This window comes from Tinamus guttatus, unplaced genomic scaffold (genome assembly GCF_059628265.1).
Source record: "Tinamus guttatus ecotype Peru unplaced genomic scaffold, ASM5962826v1 Tinamus_guttatus_pri_ptg001150l, whole genome shotgun sequence".
In the NCBI taxonomy this organism is placed as follows: Eukaryota; Metazoa; Chordata; class Aves; order Tinamiformes; family Tinamidae; genus Tinamus; species Tinamus guttatus.
Window position 1 is genome coordinate 3,281,581 of NW_028289684.1, and position 20,023 is coordinate 3,301,603.

The 20,023-nt window shown below is 56.3% G+C and overlaps 1 protein-coding gene across 1 annotated transcript in view; it reads left to right on the plus strand.

The window, feature by feature from the left end:
- Nucleotides 1–20,023, plus strand: part of LOC148590698 (uncharacterized) — a 42,827-nt gene that overhangs the window by 12,665 nt on the left and 10,139 nt on the right. Inside the window, exons 8-20 of the mRNA XM_088538723.1 lie at nucleotides 828–839; nucleotides 3,118–3,201; nucleotides 3,944–4,105; nucleotides 4,495–4,617; nucleotides 6,979–6,990; nucleotides 9,269–9,352; nucleotides 10,095–10,256; nucleotides 10,646–10,780; nucleotides 12,691–12,705; nucleotides 15,420–15,503; nucleotides 16,246–16,407; nucleotides 16,797–16,931; nucleotides 18,842–18,856. Of these exons, the coding sequence (XP_088394849.1) occupies nucleotides 828–839; nucleotides 3,118–3,201; nucleotides 3,944–4,105; nucleotides 4,495–4,617; nucleotides 6,979–6,990; nucleotides 9,269–9,352; nucleotides 10,095–10,256; nucleotides 10,646–10,780; nucleotides 12,691–12,705; nucleotides 15,420–15,503; nucleotides 16,246–16,407; nucleotides 16,797–16,931; nucleotides 18,842–18,856 (1,185 nt within the window). The remainder of the gene's footprint in view (nucleotides 1–827; nucleotides 840–3,117; nucleotides 3,202–3,943; nucleotides 4,106–4,494; nucleotides 4,618–6,978; nucleotides 6,991–9,268; nucleotides 9,353–10,094; nucleotides 10,257–10,645; nucleotides 10,781–12,690; nucleotides 12,706–15,419; nucleotides 15,504–16,245; nucleotides 16,408–16,796; nucleotides 16,932–18,841; nucleotides 18,857–20,023) is intronic.

Sequence of the window (20,023 nt, forward strand, 5' to 3'; positions counted from 1 at the left end):
GCCAGGTCAGGGAAGAAGAAGGATCGTCGGGAGCCTCTGAAGAGCAGGCACAAGAAGCCACGAGCCTCCTGGTGTTGCCACCCTTCCAAAATGCTGCTGAGATATTCCAAGACAGGAGCGCACTTGAAGGGGACAGTAGCATTGCCAAAGCAATTTGCAAAATTCAGCAGCTCCGCTCAGAATTAAAAGTGTATGCGGAGAACTTTGTCCACGAGGCTCTGGAAACCCTGAAGAAGCAGCAGAAGGTGAAAAACGAAAGGTTTACCAAGGCAAGACCCTTGAAGGACACGGCAGAAGAAAGCACCGTGCAGAGTGGCCCCGTGGACCGGCTAGAAGAGCTGCATGTTCGGCCTCTGCCTGCACGAGATAGAGACGTGCCTTGCAGAAGGCAGGTGGCAAAAGAGCTCAACTGGAGAGATGAGAACGGCAGCAATCTGGGACAGGTCTTTCCAAAACCAGAAGGAAGGACTACTGCTCCTGGCAAGTTAGTGGACAGTCAGCCAAGAACAAAGCTCCCTCCCATCATGGTCCCTGGAATGACCATGCTTTCAGAGGATGAGGCAGAGTCTCCAGAATATGCAGAGAAACATTCAGCTCATCTGCTCCCATCCATCCACCAAAGCTCTGAGTATCTTGCTCAGAGCACACCCAAAGACATGCAGAAACCTCTCACTTTCTCCTCGCCACCGGCATCAAGACCTCCTTCTGCACTGCTGGATATCCAACCAAAAGCGAGGCCAGGGAGCACACGAGAGCCTTTCCCCTCCATTGCGCAGCACTATTGCAGGCAGCCCGTCCCTCCAACAGCTCCAAAGTGCCCTTCCCAGAGCGGAGCCCGGGTGAGACTGATGCATTTAAAGCTGGTGACAGACAAGCCGGGGCAACATGAATGCTGACAGAGGGATTACCAGGAAACAGAATAAAAATGTTACTTCCAAGCACTGCATGGACGTTCTTGTAGGCCTGGGCTGCTCTGGTGGTTTGCACCTTGTCATGACAGGGACAGGCAAGTGCTTTGAGAGCTGCGCGAGACCTTGTGCCCAGGTCGCGAGGCAGACGAGCCAAAGCTTCTCTTCAAGCAGCCTACGGGGGGCAAGGGCTCCAGAGCGCCCTTTCTCGGGGCGAGGGCATTGGGGCAGGCCTGGGCTATCTAGCCATAACCCAGGCAGGCAAGGCTGCTCCCACCGCTTGCACTCACACATGTACTCCTGCGCTTGCTTCCCATCCCTCCGTTAGGGTGTCAGTAGAGGCAAGCCTGCTCTGCTTCAGAGTTCACCTGAAGCATTTCCATGGCAGCAGCCGAATGTCCACCGTTGATTTGGCGGCAGAGCGAGCTACCTATATGTATTTCAACTGCACAGAGACTTGGTGGACGGAGAACTCCCGCAAGGGTCATTCCATTCCCCACTCTAGCCCCAGCTCCATGTGCGTGTATATATGCTGGCGGGACACACGTCACTCTCGAAGCGAGCTGCAGTAGTGGCACTCTGGGTCTTAGGGCTTCCTGAGCCAGAGATTCCCCAGCATCAGCGTTTTCATAGCTGCCGGTGGACTTAGCCTACATGCCATTGTCTACTGCCTGCGTCAGCCCCATTTTGCTTCTGCCTGCCCTAAGGCACCTTAAGATTCTATCACTATGAGCGCCACAGTACAACGACACCTTGTCCAAAATAGTTATTTAAATAGAGACCTCTTCATTACCTGGCCACACTGTGTTGAGGAATCAGGCAACATAAAGCATGGAACAAGCAGTAGTAACAAACATCACGGCGACGCCGTACTTCCCAGTACACGCTTGAGCAGCAGACTGAAGGCAACAATCCCCCCCAGCCTAGGTGCTTTACGCCTGCAGTTCAGCAGTATGGAGAGACTGCTCCGGTCACGCAAATCACAAATAGCATGTGCTCAGCGTACAACAGATGACACCTTTTATCCAACAAATGGCTTGCCAGTATATGACACATAGGAATCCTCGGTGGTTCTCGTAAGAATCCTACCACTGTGGTGTCGCAGGGAGGACGGTTGTTCACTTGTTACTCTGCTTTTTGCTGGAGAGCATCTAGGCCTGTGCAGAGCACTCATTATTGACAAAATACTTGCTTAGAAGGGATTAAGCGGCCGAAGTCTTTCAGCAGCCTCTCCTTCCATGTTCCCTATGGTAACATCATGTGAGGAAAGGGACGGGCCAAAGAGCCACGGTCATGACACTCGTCTGGACGGACACGTCCAGTCCAGCCCATTACAAATGGCTGCCTCACATCACTGAGGCAGAGGGAGGTACATCTTTGGTACAAAGCGAGCTTTAAAAATGCTCAAGAAGATCTGCCGTCTGTGCAAACTGAGCTCCAAGGCCTCTCCTCCAAGGTCTGCGCAAGCCTCCACCCGGGGAAGACCGGCACAGAGCCGACAAGGCCCCTCGGCAAGGCGAGGGTAGGCCGGGCTGCAGGCCAGCCCCAGGGGGCCTGCCAGGACGGGCGGTGGCGCGCGAAAGCGGCCATGCGACAATGCGCCATTGTGAGGCTGGGGTCACTCATGAGGCGAGCAGCCGCGGCCGGCAGAGCTGGGTGCTGCTGGAGCCATTGGAGCCAGCGAAGTTCGCAGCTCGTGGAAAAAGTTTTGGAACAAAGCATGGAGAACATTCCCCGTGCTGATGTCCGAAACAGAGATGGATTAGCGAGCACAGAGGAGAAGAGGGCCGAGGTGTGTACTGGGCTGCAGAGAGGGCTCAGCGTGGGAGCCAGCAGCTGTGTGGGGCTGCTGTTGGCATTGGGAGTGCACAGGGGAGGGAGAGTGACAGGCATAGGGGGAGGCCGGAGGAGGCTCTTGGGGAACTGTGTCTCTTTGCCACTGCTGGAGTCCAGCTCTGCAGGCCAGAGAGTGCTGTGCAAGGACGTCAGGGCTTGGTAAAGGGGCTGGAGTTGTAGGCAAGTGACCAGAGGAGCAGAGCGTGCTTGAGGAATAGGCCATTCTTGGCACCCTCCTTGCCTGGGGCTTTCAAGGCGCACTTCTGGAAGCTGCTGTGCAGGAAGGCTGTGGAGCCTGCGCTTCAAAAGCCCATGAGCGCCTCTTTCTTTCCAGCCCGGGCGCCGAAGACAGCAGCTCAGAGATTCTAATGAGCTGCTGAACTTGCCGCTTGGTGTCAAGATCCCCGTGGAGCCGGGCTCAAGCACAGTCTTCCACCGGACCAAGCTGGGTGTAAAGGTAAAAGCAGCTGAACGGAGTCAGGAAAGTCCCCTCTTCCTCCTCTTCTTGCTGGACACGCTGAGCATACTGCAAGAGGGACATTCCTCCATCCAAGCAGTGGGATATCCTGGTGTCAGCGGGAGCTACAGTCCTTAGTGTGACAGGGAACAGATGGTCTGTGCGCTCAGAGAAGGCAGGAGCTGCCAGGAGGAGGCCCCAGGTCGTGTGCAGGAGTTGGGAGAGCAGGTTGCAATGTGGGTCTCTGCCCACGCATGAGCTTGCAGAGCCAGTGGCAGCCTGGTGTGTGGCACTGGAGAAGTGTTCCACGGGGCCCGGCACGCAGCAGGCAGCAAGGCAGCCAGGGCGCAGTGTCCTAGCAGCAAGGCCAGCGATGCTCATACAGAACCTGGGAGACTCTCCAGGAGAGTTTTCCCTTCTCTTGCGCTCTGTCTGTGCACAGCTGTAAATGGCAAGGCTTCTCTATTGGGGAAACGTGTCAGGTATCCCTCTAGAGACAGCCACAAGACGGGAGCTGTGGAGCTGGGGGATTCTCCTCGGCTGAACTCTCCCGAGTAGAATAAGCTTTCCTTTGGGTACGATTCCCCCTAGCTTAGAGGCGAGCTAGGTGCTGAGCCAGGAATGACCCTAAATCCCTGAGCCTGGAGAGCGCTACCCTATGAGCTGACAAAGCTGCAAAGCGTCTTTGTCTCTTTCCTCAGCCACCCTACCCTGATCTTCCCATGCACAATGTATCTTACAGCTTCACCGGCCGGCCGGTCACTTTGATCTTGGAGATCCGTACTGTCACTTGCTGGGGAATGAGTACAACAGCCTGCATGACCCCCATTTGCGGAAATACTACAACCGCAAAGACAACCTGCGTAGGCTGAGGAAAGAAGGTTTCATCACCAAGGATGGCAAAGTAGGGTGTCCATGCGGGTGAGAAGTAGAGTTGCCACAGGAGGGGGAGGTTGCCAGAGTGCTTGCTGCAGCCACTGAGTGCAGGTGGAGGGCGCGGGACTGCTGTACTGCTTTCTCTGCTGCGGGCGCAGGAGTAGCCCAAAGCTCGCTCTGGGCATTCCCATCTGCTCTTCCCAGGCTGTGCGGTGCTGCCACAGCAGCGGGCACGTGGCCAGGAGACGCAGCGAGGAGCACGACTCCGCACTGGGTGCTGGGAGCCGGACTCCCTGACACCGGACAGGGCCCGGGCGCGCGGGAGCAGCTGCCACTGGGCTGGCGTTCCTCCCGCCAAGGCAGGCTGCGCATGAGCAGCACAAGTGCTGGGTGATTTCTCCCCTCATCTTGCCGTAGGTTGTTTGCAGCCTGCGTGAATTCAACCAGTACAGGCAGTACCTGACGACGCTCAAGATAGAGCTTGAGAAAACAGAAGGGCGGGAACACGATCCTAAACCTCAGGGTTCACAGGTACCTTTTGTGGTGCAGGGGGTTGAGGTTTCCCTTCTCCCAGGAAGGCATGACCTGAAGAAGCGGGGAAGGCTGAGCTGGTGTGCCAGCTCTTGTGGCATGGAAAGGACTGCGCAGGTCCGTGCTGAGCAGCTGATGCAGGGTGCGGGATTTGGGCACGGGTGGGAAAGTCGTCCCTGAGTGCCCTCCAAGTGCTGAGAGAGGCCCTTCTCTCCTGCTCCCTGCTTCCCCATCTTGGGCAACGGCTTCTCAGAAAGCATGACAATGCAGGGAACTCCAGGGTCAAGGACTGCTTGTTCCTACTCATAAAATGAGCATTCTTCACATTCAGGTCTGGACAAGGTGCCAACAAGCCTCCGATAATAGGCAGAGGTGTCACGGGAGCCAAGCAGGCAAGACCCGTGGCAGCCAAGACCATGGCACCCGTGGCAGCCAAGACCATGGCACCCGTGGCAGCCAGGAAAACACCACCCATGGCAGCCAAGAACAAAGCACCAATGGCAGCCAAGATCACAACACCTGTGGCAGTGAAGAACACAAAACCTGTGGCAGCCACCAACACAACACCCGTGGTAGCCACGAACGCAACACCCATGGCAGCCAGGACCAGAACGCCCGTGGCAGCCAAGAAATTACCACCAACGGCAGCCAAGAAAAGAACACCCATGGCAGCCATGAACACAAGCACCATGGCAGTCAAGAAGACAACAACCACGGGAGCCTAGACCACAACCCCCAAGGCAATCAAGACCACAGGGCCAATGGCAGCCAGGACCACAACACCTGTGACAGTCAAGCCTCCAACGCCCACCGCAGGCAAGGCCGGGGCCAAGAGTTCAATCCAGTAAGTCAGCCTCCTCCACCCCCTCTCTTCAGTCTGTTCACCGTTCACTCAACAGGTCCTCCTGCTTTCTGTTGCAGAAGTGCTCAAAGGAGGAAAGGCCCGCTAAAGCCCGCACCACCTTGAACTGGAAAAGGCTGACAGAAGTGCAGGAGCTGGCAGAGCGCATGGTGGAGAAAGTGCTGCAGAGGGTGAAAGAGCTGGAGCAGTCAGTCCACATTTTAAGCAGGGCTCCCCTGATGATCCGCGGAAGGTTGTTTGATACTGGAGGAAGGGTCGGGCTTTCAGAGACGCCTCCTCCAGATCTCTGGGAGGAAGTGTGGCAGGCGGCTAGAGAGATGGCAGCAAGCCTTTCGGATCACCTGCGGAAGCGAGGGGCATACAGGACATCAAACACCTCTGAGCCCACGCTGCTGGCCAGGCGCGGGCAGAAGCGCGTTGTCGCCGGAGCCACTCCAGAAGGCACATTGGGTGAAAGCAGAGCGAGGCAAGATGACTTTCCTAGGCAGGACGCAGCAGCTTCTCTGCCTTCTTTGGACAAAATCACCAGAGATGCTGCTAAGAGCATTGCAGCCACCTTGAAACGGTTTGTAGCGTCTCAGTTTGAGTATCGCTTCCACTGCAAGTTTTTGGAGATCCTGAAGCTGCCCGTGAAGACTCTTTCTCAGAGACAGCTGCAGCCACCCCAGGCACCTTCCTTGAGCCAGGTCAGGGAAGAAGAAGGATCGTCGGGAGCCTCTGAAGAGCAGGCACAAGAAGCCACGAGCCTCCTGGTGTTGCCACCCTTCCAAAATGCTGCTGAGATATTCCAAGACAGGAGCGCACTTGAAGGGGACAGTAGCATTGCCAAAGCAATTTGCAAAATTCAGCAGCTCCGCTCAGAATTAAAAGTGTATGCGGAGAACTTTGTCCACGAGGCTCTGGAAACCCTGAAGAAGCAGCAGAAGGTGAAAAACGAAAGGTTTACCAAGGCAAGACCCTTGAAGGACACGGCAGAAGAAAGCACCGTGCAGAGTGGCCCCGTGGACCGGCTAGAAGAGCTGCATGTTCGGCCTCTGCCTGCACGAGATAGAGACGTGCCTTGCAGAAGGCAGGTGGCAAAAGAGCTCAACTGGAGAGATGAGAACGGGAGCAATCTGGGACAGGTCTTTCCAAAACCAGAAGGAAGGACTACTGCTCCTGGCAAGTTAGTGGACAGTCAGCCAAGAACAAAGCTCCCTCCCATCATGGTCCCTGGAATGACCATGCTTTCAGAGGATGAGGCAGAGTCTCCAGAATATGCAGAGAAACATTCAGCTCATCTGCTCCCATCCATCCACCAAAGCTCTGAGTATCTTGCTCAGAGCACACCCAAAGACATGCAGAAACCTCTCACTTTCTCCTCGCCACCGGCATCAAGACCTCCTTCTGCACTGCTGGATATCCAACCAAAAGCGAGGCCAGGGAGCACACGAGAGCCTTTCCCCTCCATTGCGCAGCACTATTGCAGGCAGCCCGTCCCTCCAACAGCTCCAAAGTGCCCTTCCCAGAGCGGAGCCCGGGTGAGACCGATGCATTTAAAGCTGGTGACAGACAAGCCGGGGCAACATGAATGCTGACAGAGGGATTACCAGGAAACAGAATAAAAATGTTACTTCCAAGCACTGCATGGACGTTCTTGTAGGCCTGGGCTGCTCTGGTGGTTTGCACCTTGTCATGACAGGGACAGGCAAGTGCTTTGAGAGCTGCGCGAGACCTTGTGCCCAGGTCGCGAGGCAGACGAGCCAAAGCTTCTCTTCAAGCAGCCTACGGGGGGCAAGGGCTCCAGAGCGCCCTTTCTCGGGGCGAGGGCATTGGGGCAGGCCTGGGCTATCTAGCCATAACCCAGGCAGGCAAGGCTGCTCCCACCGCTTGCACTCACACATGTACTCCTGCGCTTGCTTCCCATCCCTCCGTTAGGGTGTCAGTAGAGGCAAGCCTGCTCTGCTTCAGAGTTCACCTGAAGCATTTCCATGGCAGCAGCCGAATGTCCACCGTTGATTTGGCGGCAGAGCGAGCTACCTATATGTATTTCAACTGCACAGAGACTTGGTGGACGGAGAACTCCCGCAAGGGTCATTCCATTCCCCACTCTAGCCCCAGCTCCATGTGCGTGTATATATGCTGGCGGGACACACGTCACTCTCGAAGCGAGCTGCAGTAGTGGCACTCTGGGTCTTAGGGCTTCCTGAGCCAGAGATTCCCCAGCATCAGCGTTTTCATAGCTGCCGGTGGACTTAGCCTACATGCCATTGTCTACTGCCTGCGTCAGCCCCATTTTGCTTCTGCCTGCCCTAAGGCACCTTAAGATTCTATCACTATGAGCGCCACAGTACAACGACACCTTGTCCAAAATAGTTATTTAAATAGAGACCTCTTCATTACCTGGCCACACTGTGTTGAGGAATCAGGCAACATAAAGCATGGAACAAGCAGTAGTAACAAACATCACGGCGACGCCGTACTTCCCAGTACACGCTTGAGCAGCAGACTGAAGGCAACAATCCCCCCCAGCCTAGGTGCTTTACGCCTGCAGTTCAGCAGTATGGAGAGACTGCTCCGGTCACGCAAATCACAAATAGCATGTGCTCAGCGTACAACAGATGACACCTTTTATCCAACAAATGGCTTGCCAGTATATGACACATAGGAATCCTCGGTGGTTCTCGTAAGAATCCTACCACTGTGGTGTCGCAGGGAGGACGGTTGTTCACTTGTTACTCTGCTTTTTGCTGGAGAGCATCTAGGCCTGTGCAGAGCACTCATTATTGACAAAATACTTGCTTAGAAGGGATTAAGCGGCCGAAGTCTTTCAGCAGCCTCTCCTTCCATGTTCCCTATGGTAACATCATGTGAGGAAAGGGACGGGCCAAAGAGCCACGGTCATGACACTCGTCTGGACGGACACGTCCAGTCCAGCCCATTACAAATGGCTGCCTCACATCACTGAGGCAGAGGGAGGTACATCTTTGGTACAAAGCGAGCTTTAAAAATGCTCAAGAAGATCTGCCGTCTGTGCAAACTGAGCTCCAAGGCCTCTCCTCCAAGGTCTGCGCAAGCCTCCACCCGGGGAAGACCGGCACAGAGCCGACAAGGCCCCTCGGCAAGGCGAGGGTAGGCCGGGCTGCAGGCCAGCCCCAGGGGGCCTGCCAGGACGGGCGGTGGCGCGCGAAAGCGGCCATGCGACAATGCGCCATTGTGAGGCTGGGGTCACTCATGAGGCGAGCGGCCGCGGCCGGCAGAGCTGGGTGCTGCTGGAGCCATTGGAGCCAGCGAAGTTCGCAGCTCGTGGAAAAAGTTTTGGAACAAAGCATGGAGAACATTCCCCGTGCTGATGTCCGAAACAGAGATGGATTAGCGAGCACAGAGGAGAAGAGGGCCGAGGTGTGTACTGGGCTGCAGAGAGGGCTCAGCGTGGGAGCCAGCAGCTGTGTGGGGCTGCTGTTGGCATTGGGAGTGCACAGGGGAGGGAGAGTGACAGGCATAGGGGGAGGCCGGAGGAGGCTCTTGGGGAACTGTGTCTCTTTGCCGCTGCTGGAGTCCAGCTCTGCAGGCCAGAGAGTGCTGTGCAAGGACGTCAGGGCTTGGTAAAGGGGCTGGAGTTGTAGGCAAGTGACCAGAGGAGCAGAGCGTGCTTGAGGAATAGGCCATTCTTGGCACCCTCCTTGCCTGGGGCTTTCAAGGCGCACTTCTGGAAGCTGCTGTGCAGGAAGGCTGTGGAGCCTGCGCTTCAAAAGCCCATGAGCGCCTCTTTCTTTCCAGCCCGGGCGCCGAAGACAGCAGCTCAGAGATTCTAATGAGCTGCTGAACTTGCCGCTTGGTGTCAAGATCCCCGTGGAGCCGGGCTCAAGCACAGTCTTCCACCGGACCAAGCTGGGTGTAAAGGTAAAAGCAGCTGAACGGAGTCAGGAAAGTCCCCTCTTCCTCCTCTTCTTGCTGGACACGCTGAGCATACTGCAAGAGGGACATTCCTCCATCCAAGCAGTGGGATATCCTGGTGTCAGCGGGAGCTACAGTCCTTAGTGTGACAGGGAACAGATGGTCTGTGCGCTCAGAGAAGGCAGGAGCTGCCAGGAGGAGGCCCCAGGTCGTGTGCAGGAGTTGGGAGAGCAGGTTGCAATGTGGGTCTCTGCCCACGCATGAGCTTGCAGAGCCAGTGGCAGCCTGGTGTGTGGCACTGGAGAAGTGTTCCACGGGGCCCGGCGCGCAGCAGGCAGCAAGGCAGCCAGGGCGCAGTGTCCTAGCAGCAAGGCCAGCGATGCTCATACAGAACCTGGGAGACTCTCCAGGAGAGTTTTCCCTTCTCTTGCGCTCTGTCTGTGCACAGCTGTAAATGGCAAGGCTTCTCTATTGGGGAAACGTGTCAGGTATCCCTCTAGAGACAGCCACAAGACGGGAGCTGTGGAGCTGGGGGATTCTCCTCGGCTGAACTCTCCCAAGTAGAATAAGCTTTCCTTTGGGTACGATTCCCCCTAGCTTAGGGGCGAGCTAGGTGCTGAGCCAGGAATGACCCTAAATCCCTGAGCCTGGAGAGCGCTACCCTATGAGCTGACAAAGCTGCAAAGCGTCTTTGTCTCTTTCCTCAGCCACCCTACCCTGATCTTCCCATGCACAATGTATCTTACAGCTTCACCGGCCGGCCGGTCACTTTGATCTTGGAGATCCGTACTGTCACTTGCTGGGGAATGAGTACAACAGCCTGCATGACCCCCATTTGCGGAAATACTACAACCGCAAAGACAACCTGCGTAGGCTGAGGAAAGAAGGTTTCATCACCAAGGATGGCAAAGTAGGGTGTCCATGCGGGTGAGAAGTAGAGTTGCCACAGGAGGGGGAGGTTGCCAGAGCGCTTGCTGCAGCCGGTCCTTGCAGGTGGAGGGCGCGGGGCTGTTGTGCTGCTTTCTCTGCTGCGGGGACAGGAGTAGCCCAAAGCTTGCTCTAGGCATTCCCATCTGCTCTTTCCAGGCTGTGCGGTGCTGCCACAGCAGCGGGCGCGCGGCCAGGGGGCACAGCGAGGAGCACGACTCCGCACTGGGTGCTGGGAGCCGGACTCCCTGACACCGGGCAGGGCCCGGGTGTGCGGGAGCAGCTGCCACTGGGCTAGCGCTCCTCGCGCCAAGGCAGGCTGCACACGGGCAGCACAAGTGCTGGGTGATTTCTCCCCTCATCTCGCCATAGGTTGTTTGCAGCCTGCGTGAATTCAACCAGTACAGGCAGTACCTGACGACGCTCAAGATAGAGCTTGAGAAAACAGAAGGGCGGGAACACGATCCTAAACCTCAGGGTTCACAGGTATCTTTTGTGGTGCAGGGGGTTGAGGTTTCCCTTCTCCCAGGAAGGCATGACCTGAAGAAGCGGGGAAGGCTGAGCTGGTGTGCCAGCTCTTGTGGCATGGAAAGGACTGCGCAGGTCCGTGCTGAGCAGCTGATGCAGGGTGCGGGATTTGGGCACGGGTGGGAAAGTCGTCCCTGAGTGCCGTCCGAGTGCTGAGAGAGGCCCTTCTCTCCTGCTCCCTGCTTCCCCATCTTGGGCAACGGCTTCTCGGAAAGCATGACAATGCAGGGAACTCCAGGGTCAAGGACTGCTTGTTCCTACTCATAAAATGAGCATTCTTCACATTCAGGTCTGGACAAGGTGCCAACAAGCCTCCGATAATAGGCAGAGGTGTCACGGGAGCCAAGCAGGCAACACCCGTGGCAGCCAAGACCATGGCACCTGTGGCAGCCAAGACCATGGCACCCGTGGCAGCCAGGAAAACACCACCCATGGCAGCCAAGAACAAAGCACCAATGGCAGCCAAGACCACAACACCTGTGGCAGTGAAGAACACAAAACCTGTGGCAGCCACCAACACAACACCCGTGGTAGCCACGAACGCAACACCCATGGCAGCCAGGACCAGAACGCCCGTGGCAGCCAAGAAATTGCCACCAACGGCAGCCAAGAAAAGAACACCCATGGCAGCCATGAACACAAGCACCATGGCAGTCAAGAAGACAACAACCACGGGAGCCTAGACCACAACCCCCAAGGCAATCAAGACCACAGGGCCAATGGCAGCCAGGACCACAACACCTGTGACAGTCAAGCCTCCAACGCCCACCGCAGGCAAGGCCGGGGCCAAGAGTTCAATCCAGTAAGTCAGCCTCCTCCACCCCCTCTCTTCAGTCTGTTCACCGTTCACTCAACAGGTCCTCCTGCTTTCTGTTACAGAAGTGCTCAAAGGAGGAAAGGCCCGCTAAAGCCCGCACCACCTTGAACTGGAAAAGGCTGACAGAAGTGCAGGAGCTGGCAGAGCGCATGGTGGAGAAAGTGCTGCAGAGGGTGAAAGAGCTGGAGCAGTCAGTCCACATTTTAAGCAGGGCTCCCCTGATGATCCGCGGAAGGTTGTTTGATACTGGAGGAAGGGTCGGGCTTTCAGAGACGCCTCCTCCAGATCTCTGGGAGGAAGTGTGGCAGGCGGCTAGAGAGATGGCAGCAAGCCTTTCGGATCACCTGCGGAAGCGAGGGGCATACAGGACATCAAACACCTCTGAGCCCACGCTGCTGGCCAGGCGCGGGCAGAAGCGCGTTGTCGCCGGAGCCACTCCAGAAGGCACATTGGGTGAAAGCAGAGCGAGGCAAGATGACTTTCCTAGGCAGGACGCAGCAGCTTCTCTGCCTTCTTTGGACAAAATCACCAGAGATGCTGCTAAGAGCATTGCAGCCACCTTGAAACGGTTTGTAGCGTCTCAGTTTGAGTATCGCTTCCACTGCAAGTTTTTGGAGATCCTGAAGCTGCCCGTGAAGACTCTTTCTCAGAGACAGCTGCAGCCACCCCAGGCACCTTCCTTGAGCCAGGTCAGGGAAGAAGAAGGATCGTCGGGAGCCTCTGAAGAGCAGGCACAAGAAGCCACGAGCCTCCTGGTGTTGCCACCCTTCCAAAATGCTGCTGAGATATTCCAAGACAGGAGCGCACTTGAAGGGGACAGTAGCATTGCCAAAGCAATTTGCAAAATTCAGCAGCTCCGCTCAGAATTAAAAGTGTATGCGGAGAACTTTGTCCACGAGGCTCTGGAAACCCTGAAGAAGCAGCAGAAGGTGAAAAACGAAAGGTTTACCAAGGCAAGACCCTTGAAGGACACGGCAGAAGAAAGCACCGTGCAGAGTGGCCCCGTGGACCGGCTAGAAGAGCTGCATGTTCGGCCTCTGCCTGCACGAGATAGAGACGTGCCTTGCAGAAGGCAGGTGGCAAAAGAGCTCAACTGGAGAGATGAGAACGGCAGCAATCTGGGACAGGTCTTTCCAAAACCAGAAGGAAGGACTACTGCTCCTGGCAAGTTATTGGACAGTCAGCCAAGAACAAAGCTCCCTCCCATCATGGTCCCTGGAATGACCATGCTTTCAGAGGATGAGGCAGAGTCTCCAGAATATGCAGAGAAACATTCAGCTCATCTGCTCCCATCCATCCACCAAAGCTCTGAGTATCTTGCTCAGAGCACACCCAAAGACATGCAGAAACCTCTCACTTTCTCCTCGCCACCGGCATCAAGACCTCCTTCTGCACTGCTGGATATCCAACCAAAAGCGAGGCCAGGGAGCACACGAGAGCCTTTCCCCTCCATTGCGCAGCACTATGGCAGGCAGCCCGTCCCTCCAGCAGTTCCCAAGTCCCCTTCCCAGAGCGGAGCCCGGATGAGACCGATGCATTTAAAGCTGGTGACAGACAAGCCGGGGCAACATGAATGCTGACAGAGGGATTACCAGGAAACAGAATAAAAATGTTACTTCCAAGCACTGCATGGACGTTCTTGTAGGCCTGGGCTGCTCTGGTGGTTTGCACCTTGTCATGACAGGGACAGGCAAGTGCTTTGAGAGCTGCGCGAGACCTTGTGCCCAGGTCGCGAGGCAGACGAGCCAAAGCTTCTCTTCAAGCAGCCTACGGGGGGCAAGGGCTCCAGAGCGCCCTTTCTCGGGGCGAGGGCATTGGGGCAGGCCTGGGCTATCTAGCCATAACCCAGGCAGGCAAGGCTGCTCCCACCGCTTGCACTCACACATGTACTCCTGCGCTTGCTTCCCATCCCTCCGTTAGGGTGTCAGTAGAGGCAAGCCTGCTCTGCTTCAGAGTTCACCTGAAGCATTTCCATGGCAGCAGCCGAATGTCCACCGTTGATTTGGCGGCAGAGCGAGCTACCTATATGTATTTCAACTGCACAGAGACTTGGTGGACGGAGAACTCCCGCAAGGGTCATTCCATTCCCCACTCTAGCCCCAGCTCCATGTGCGTGTATATATGGTGGCGGGACACACGTCACTCTCGAAGCGAGCTGCAGTAGTGGCACTCTGGGTCTTAGGGCTTCCTGAGCCAGAGATTCCCCAGCATCAGCGTTTTCATAGCTGCCGGTGGACTTAGCCTACATGCCATTGTCTACTGCCTGCGTCAGCCCCATTTTGCTTCTGCCTGCCCTAAGGCACCTTAAGATTCTATCACTATGAGCGCCACAGTACAACGACACCTTGTCCAAAATAGTTATTTAAATAGAGACCTCTTCATTACCTGGCCACACTGTGTTGAGGAATCAGGCAACATAAAGCATGGAACAAGCAGTAGTAACAAACATCACGGCGACGCCGTACTTCCCAGTACACGCTTGAGCAGCAGACTGAAGGCAACAATCCCCCCCAGCCTAGGTGCTTTACGCCTGCAGTTCAGCAGTATGGAGAGACTGCTCCGGTCACGCAAATCACAAATAGCATGTGCTCAGCGTACAACAGATGACACCTTTTATCCAACAAATGGCTTGCCAGTATATGACACATAGGAATCCTCGGTGGTTCTCGTAAGAATCCTACCACTGTGGTGTCGCAGGGAGGACGGTTGTTCACTTGTTACTCTGCTTTTTGCTGGAGAGCATCTAGGCCTGTGCAGAGCACTCATTATTGACAAAATACTTGCTTAGAAGGGATTAAGCGGCCGAAGTCTTTCAGCAGCCTCTCCTTCCATGTTCCCTATGGTAACATCATGTGAGGAAAGGGACGGGCCAAAGAGCCACGGTCATGACACTCGTCTGGACGGACACGTCCAGTCCAGCCCATTACGAATGGCTGCCTCACATCACTGAGGCAGAGGGAGGTACATCTTTGGTACAAAGCGAGCTTTAAAAATGCTCAAGAAGATCTGCCGTCTGTGCAAACTGAGCTCCAAGGCCTCTCCTCCAAGGTCTGCGCAAGCCTCCACCCGGGGAAGACCAGCACAGAGCCGACAAGGCCCCTCGGCAAGGCGAGGGTAGGCCGGGCTGCAGGCCAGCCCCAGGGGGCCTGCCAGGACGGGCGGTGGCGCACGAAAGCGGCCATGCGACAATGCGCCATTGTGAGGCTGGGGTCACTCATGAGGCGAGCGGCCGCGGCCGGCAGAGCTGGGTGCTGCTGGAGCCATTGGAGCCAGCGAAGTTCGCAGCTCGTGGAAAAAGTTTTGGAACAAAGCATGGAGAACATTCCCCGTGCTGATGTCCAAAACAGAGATGGATTAGCGAGCACAGAGGAGAAGAGGGCCGAGGTGTGTACTGGGCTGCAGAGAGGGCTCAGCGTGGGAGCCAGCAGCTGTGTGGGGCTGCTGTTGGCATTGGGAGTGCACAGGGGAGGGAGAGTGACAGGCATAGGGGGAGGCCGGAGGAGGCTCTTGGGGAACTGTGTCTCTTTGCTGCTGCTGGAGTCCAGCTCTGCAGGCCAGAGAGTGCTGTGCAAGGACGTCAGGGCTTGGTAAAGGGGCTGGAGTTGTAGGCAAGTGACCAGAGGAGCAGAGCGTGCTTGAGGAATAGGCCATTCTTGGCACCCTCCTTGCCTGGGGCTTTCAAGGCGCACTTCTGGAAGCTGCTGTGCAGGAAGGCTGTGGAGCCTGCGCTTCAAAAGCCCATGAGCGCCTCTTTCTTTCCAGCCCGGGCGCCGAAGACAGCAGCTCAGAGATTCTAATGAGCTGCTGAACTTGCCGCTTGGTGTCAAGATCCCCGTGGAGCCGGGCTCAAGCACAGTCTTCCACCGGACCAAGCTGGGTGTAAAGGTAAAAGCAGCTGAACGGAGTCAGGAAAGTCCCCTCTTCCTCCTCTTCTTGCTGGACACGCTGAGCATACTGCAAGAGGGACATTCCTCCATCCAAGCAGTGGGATATCCTGGTGTCAGCGGGAGCTACAGTCCTTAGTGTGACAGGGAACAGATGGTCTGTGCGCTCAGAGAAGGCAGGAGCTGCCAGGAGGAGGCCCCAGGTCGTGTGCAGGAGTTGGGAGAGCAGGTTGCAATGTGGGTCTCTGCCCACGCATGAGCTTGCAGAGCCAGTGGCAGCCTGGTGTGTGGCACTGGAGAAGTGTTCCACGGGGCCCGGCGCGCAGCAGGCAGCAAGGCAGCCAGGGCGCAGTGTCCTAGCAGCAAGGCCAGCGATGCTCATACAGAACCTGGGAGACTCTCCAGGAGAGTTTTCCCTTCTCTTGCGCTCTGTCTGTGCACAGTTGTAAATGGCAAGGCTTCTCTATTGGGGAAACGTGTCAGGTATCCCTCTAGAGACAGCCACAAGACGGGAGCTGTGGAGCTGGGGGATTCTCCTCGGCTGAACTCTCCCAAGTAGAATAAGCTTTCCTTTGGGTACGATTCCCCCTAGCTTAGGGGCGAGCTAGGTGCTGAGCCAGGAATGACCCTAAATCCCTGAGCCTGGAGAGCGCTACCCTATGAGCTGACAAAGCTGCAAAGCGTCTTTGTCTCTTTCCTCAGCCACCCTACCCTGATCTTCCCATGCACAATGTATCTTACAGCTTCACCGGCCGGCCGGTCACTTTGATCTTGGAGATCCGTACTGTCACTTGCTGGGGAATGAGTACAACAGCCTGCATGACCCCCATTTGCGGAAATACTACAACCGCAAAGACAACCTGCGTAGGCTGAGGAAAGAAGGTTTCATCACCAAGGATGGCAAAGTAGGGTGTCCATGCGGGTGAGAAGTAGAGTTGCCACAGGAGGGGGAGGTTGCCAGAGTGCTTGCTGCAGCCACTGAGTGCAGGTGGAGGGCGCGGGACTGCTGTACTGCTTTCTCTGCTGCGGGCGCAGGAGTAGCCCAAAGCTCGCTCTGGGCATTCCCATCTGCTCTTCCCAGGCTGTGCGGTGCTGCCACAGCAGCGGGCACGTGGCCAGGAGACGCAGCGAGGAGCACGACTCCGCACTGGGTGCTGGGAGCCGGACTCCCTGACACCGGACAGGGCCCGGGCGCGCGGGAGCAGCTGCCACTGGGCTGGCGTTCCTCCCGCCAAGGCAGGCTGCGCATGAGCAGCACAAGTGCTGGGTGATTTCTCCCCTCATCTTGCCGTAGGTTGTTTGCAGCCTGCGTGAATTCAACCAGTACAGGCAGTACCTGACGACGCTCAAGATAGAGCTTGAGAAAACAGAAGGGCGGGAACACGATCCTAAACCTCAGGGTTCACAGGTATCTTTTGTGGTGCAGGGGGTTGAGGTTTCCCTTCTCCCAGGAAGGCATGACCTGAAGAAGCGGGGAAGGCTGAGCTGGTGTGCCAGCTCTTGTGGCATGGAAAGGACTGCGCAGGTCCGTGCTGAGCAGCTGATGCAGGGTGCGGGATTTGGGCACGGGTGGGAAAGTCGTCCCTGAGTGCCGTCCGAGTGCTGAGAGAGGCCCTTCTCTCCTGCTCCCTGCTTCCCCATCTTGGGCAACGGCTTCTCAGAAAGCATGACAATGCAGGGAACTCCAGGGTCAAGGACTGCTTGTTCCTACTCATAAAATGAGCATTCTTCACATTCAGGTCTGGACAAGGTGCCAACAAGCCTCCGATAATAGGCAGAGGTGTCACGGGAGCCAAGCAGGCAAGACCCGTGGCAGCCAAGACCATGGCACCCATGGCAGCCAAGACCATGGCACCCGTGGCAGCCAGGAAAACACCACCCATGGCAGCCAAGAACAAAGCACCAATGGCAGCCAAGATCACAACACCTGTGGCAGTGAAGAACACAAAACCTGTGGCAGCCACCAACACAACACCCGTGGTAGCCACGAACGCAACACCCATGGCAGCCAGGACCAGAACGCCCGTGGCAGCCAAGAAATTACCACCAACGGCAGCCAAGAAAAGAACACCCATGGCAGCCATGAACACAAGCACCATGGCAGTCAAGAAGACAACAACCACGGGAGCCTAGACCACAACCCCCAAGGCAATCAAGACCACAGGGCCAATGGCAGCCAGGACCACAACACCTGTGACAGTCAAGCCTCCAACGCCCACCGCAGGCAAGGCCGGGGCCAAGAGTTCAATCCAGTAAGTCAGCCTCCTCCACCCCCTCTCTTCAGTCTGTTCACCGTTCACTCAACAGGTCCTCCTGCTTTCTGTTGCAGAAGTGCTCAAAGGAGGAAAGGCCCGCTAAAGCCCGCACCACCTTGAACTGGAAAAGGCTGACAGAAGTGCAGGAGCTGGCAGAGCGCATGGTGGAGAAAGTGCTGCAGAGGGTGAAAGAGCTGGAGCAGTCAGTCCACATTTTAAGCAGGGCTCCCCTGATGATCCGCGGAAGGTTGTTTGATACTGGAGGAAGGGTCGGGCTTTCAGAGACGCCTCCTCCAGATCTCTGGGAGGAAGTGTGGCAGGCGGCTAGAGAGATGGCAGCAAGCCTTTCGGATCACCTGCGGAAGCGAGGGGCATACAGGACATCAAACACCTCTGAGCCCACGCTGCTGGCCAGGCGCGGGCAGAAGCGCGTTGTCGCCGGAGCCACTCCAGAAGGCACATTGGGTGAAAGCAGAGCGAGGCAAGATGACTTTCCTAGGCAGGACGCAGCAGCTTCTCTGCCTTCTTTGGACAAAATCACCAGAGATGCTGCTAAGAGCATTGCAGCCACCTTGAAACGGTTTGTAGCGTCTCAGTTTGAGTATCGCTTCCACTGCAAGTTTTTGGAGATCCTGAAGCTGCCCGTGAAGACTCTTTCTCAGAGACAGCTGCAGCCACCCCAGGCACCTTCCTTGAGCCAGGTCAGGGAAGAAGAAGGATCGTCGGGAGCCTCTGAAGAGCAGGCACAAGAAGCCACGAGCCTCCTGGTGTTGCCACCCTTCCAAAATGCTGCTGAGATATTCCAAGACAGGAGCGCACTTGAAGGGGACAGTAGCATTGCCAAAGCAATTTGCAAAATTCAGCAGCTCCGCTCAGAATTAAAAGTGTATGCGGAGAACTTTGTCTACGAGGCTCTGGAAACCCTGAAGAAGCAGCAGAAGGTGAAAAACGAAAGGTTTACCAAGGCAAGACCCTTGAAGGACACGGCAGAAGAAAGCACCGTGCAGAGTGGCCCCGTGGACCGGCTAGAAGAGCTGCATGTTCGGCCTCTGCCTGCACGAGATAGAGACGTGCCTTGCAGAAGGCAGGTGGCAAAAGAGCTCAACTGGAGAGATGAGAACGGGAGCAATCTGGGACAGGTCTTTCCAAAACCAGAAGGAAGGACTACTGCTCCTGGCAAGTTAGTGGACAGTCAGCCAAGAACAAAGCTCCCTCCCATCATGGTCCCTGGAATGACCATGCTTTCAGAGGATGAGGCAGAGTCTCCAGAATATGCAGAGAAACATTCAGCTCATCTGCTCCCATCCATCCACCAAAGCTCTGAGTATCTTGCTCAGAGCACACCCAAAGACATGCAGAAACCTCTCACTTTCTCCTCGCCACCGGCATCAAGACCTCCTTCTGCACTGCTGGATATCCAACCAAAAGCGAGGCCAGGGAGCACACGAGAGCCTTTCCCCTCCATTGCGCAGCACTATTGCAGGCAGCCCGTCCCTCCAGCAGTTCCCAAGTCCCCTTCCCAGAGCGGAGCCCGGATGAGACCGATGCATTTAAAGCTGGTGACAGACAAGCCGGGGCAACATGAATGCTGACAGAGGGATTACCAGGAAACAGAATAAAAATGTTACTTCCAAGCACTGCATGGACGTTCTTGTAGGCCTGGGCTGCTCTGGTGGTTTGCACCTTGTCATGACAGGGACAGGCAAGTGCTTTGAGAGCTGCGCGAGACCTTGTGCCCAGGTCACGAGGCAGACGAGCCAAAGCTTCTCTTCAAGCAGCCTACGGGGGGCAAGGGCTCCAGAGCGCCCTTTCTCGGGGCGAGGGCATTGGGGCAGGCCTGGGCTATCTAGCCATAACCCAGGCAGGCAAGGCTGCTCCCACCGCTTGCACTCACACATGTACTCCTGCGCTTGCTTCCCATCCCTCCGTTAGGGTGTCAGTAGAGGCAAGCCTGCTCTGCTTCAGAGTTCACCTGAAGCATTTCCATGGCAGCAGCCGAATGTCCACCGTTGATTTGGCGGCAGAGCGAGCTACCTATATGTATTTCAACTGCACAGAGACTTGGTGGACGGAGAACTCCCGCAAGGGTCATTCCATTCCCCACTCTAGCCCCAGCTCCATGTGCGTGTATATATGGTGGCGGGACACACGTCACTCTCGAAGCGAGCTGCAGTAGTGGCACTCTGGGTCTTAGGGCTTCCTGAGCCAGAGATTCCCCAGCATCAGCGTTTTCATAGCTGCCGGTGGACTTAGCCTACATGCCATT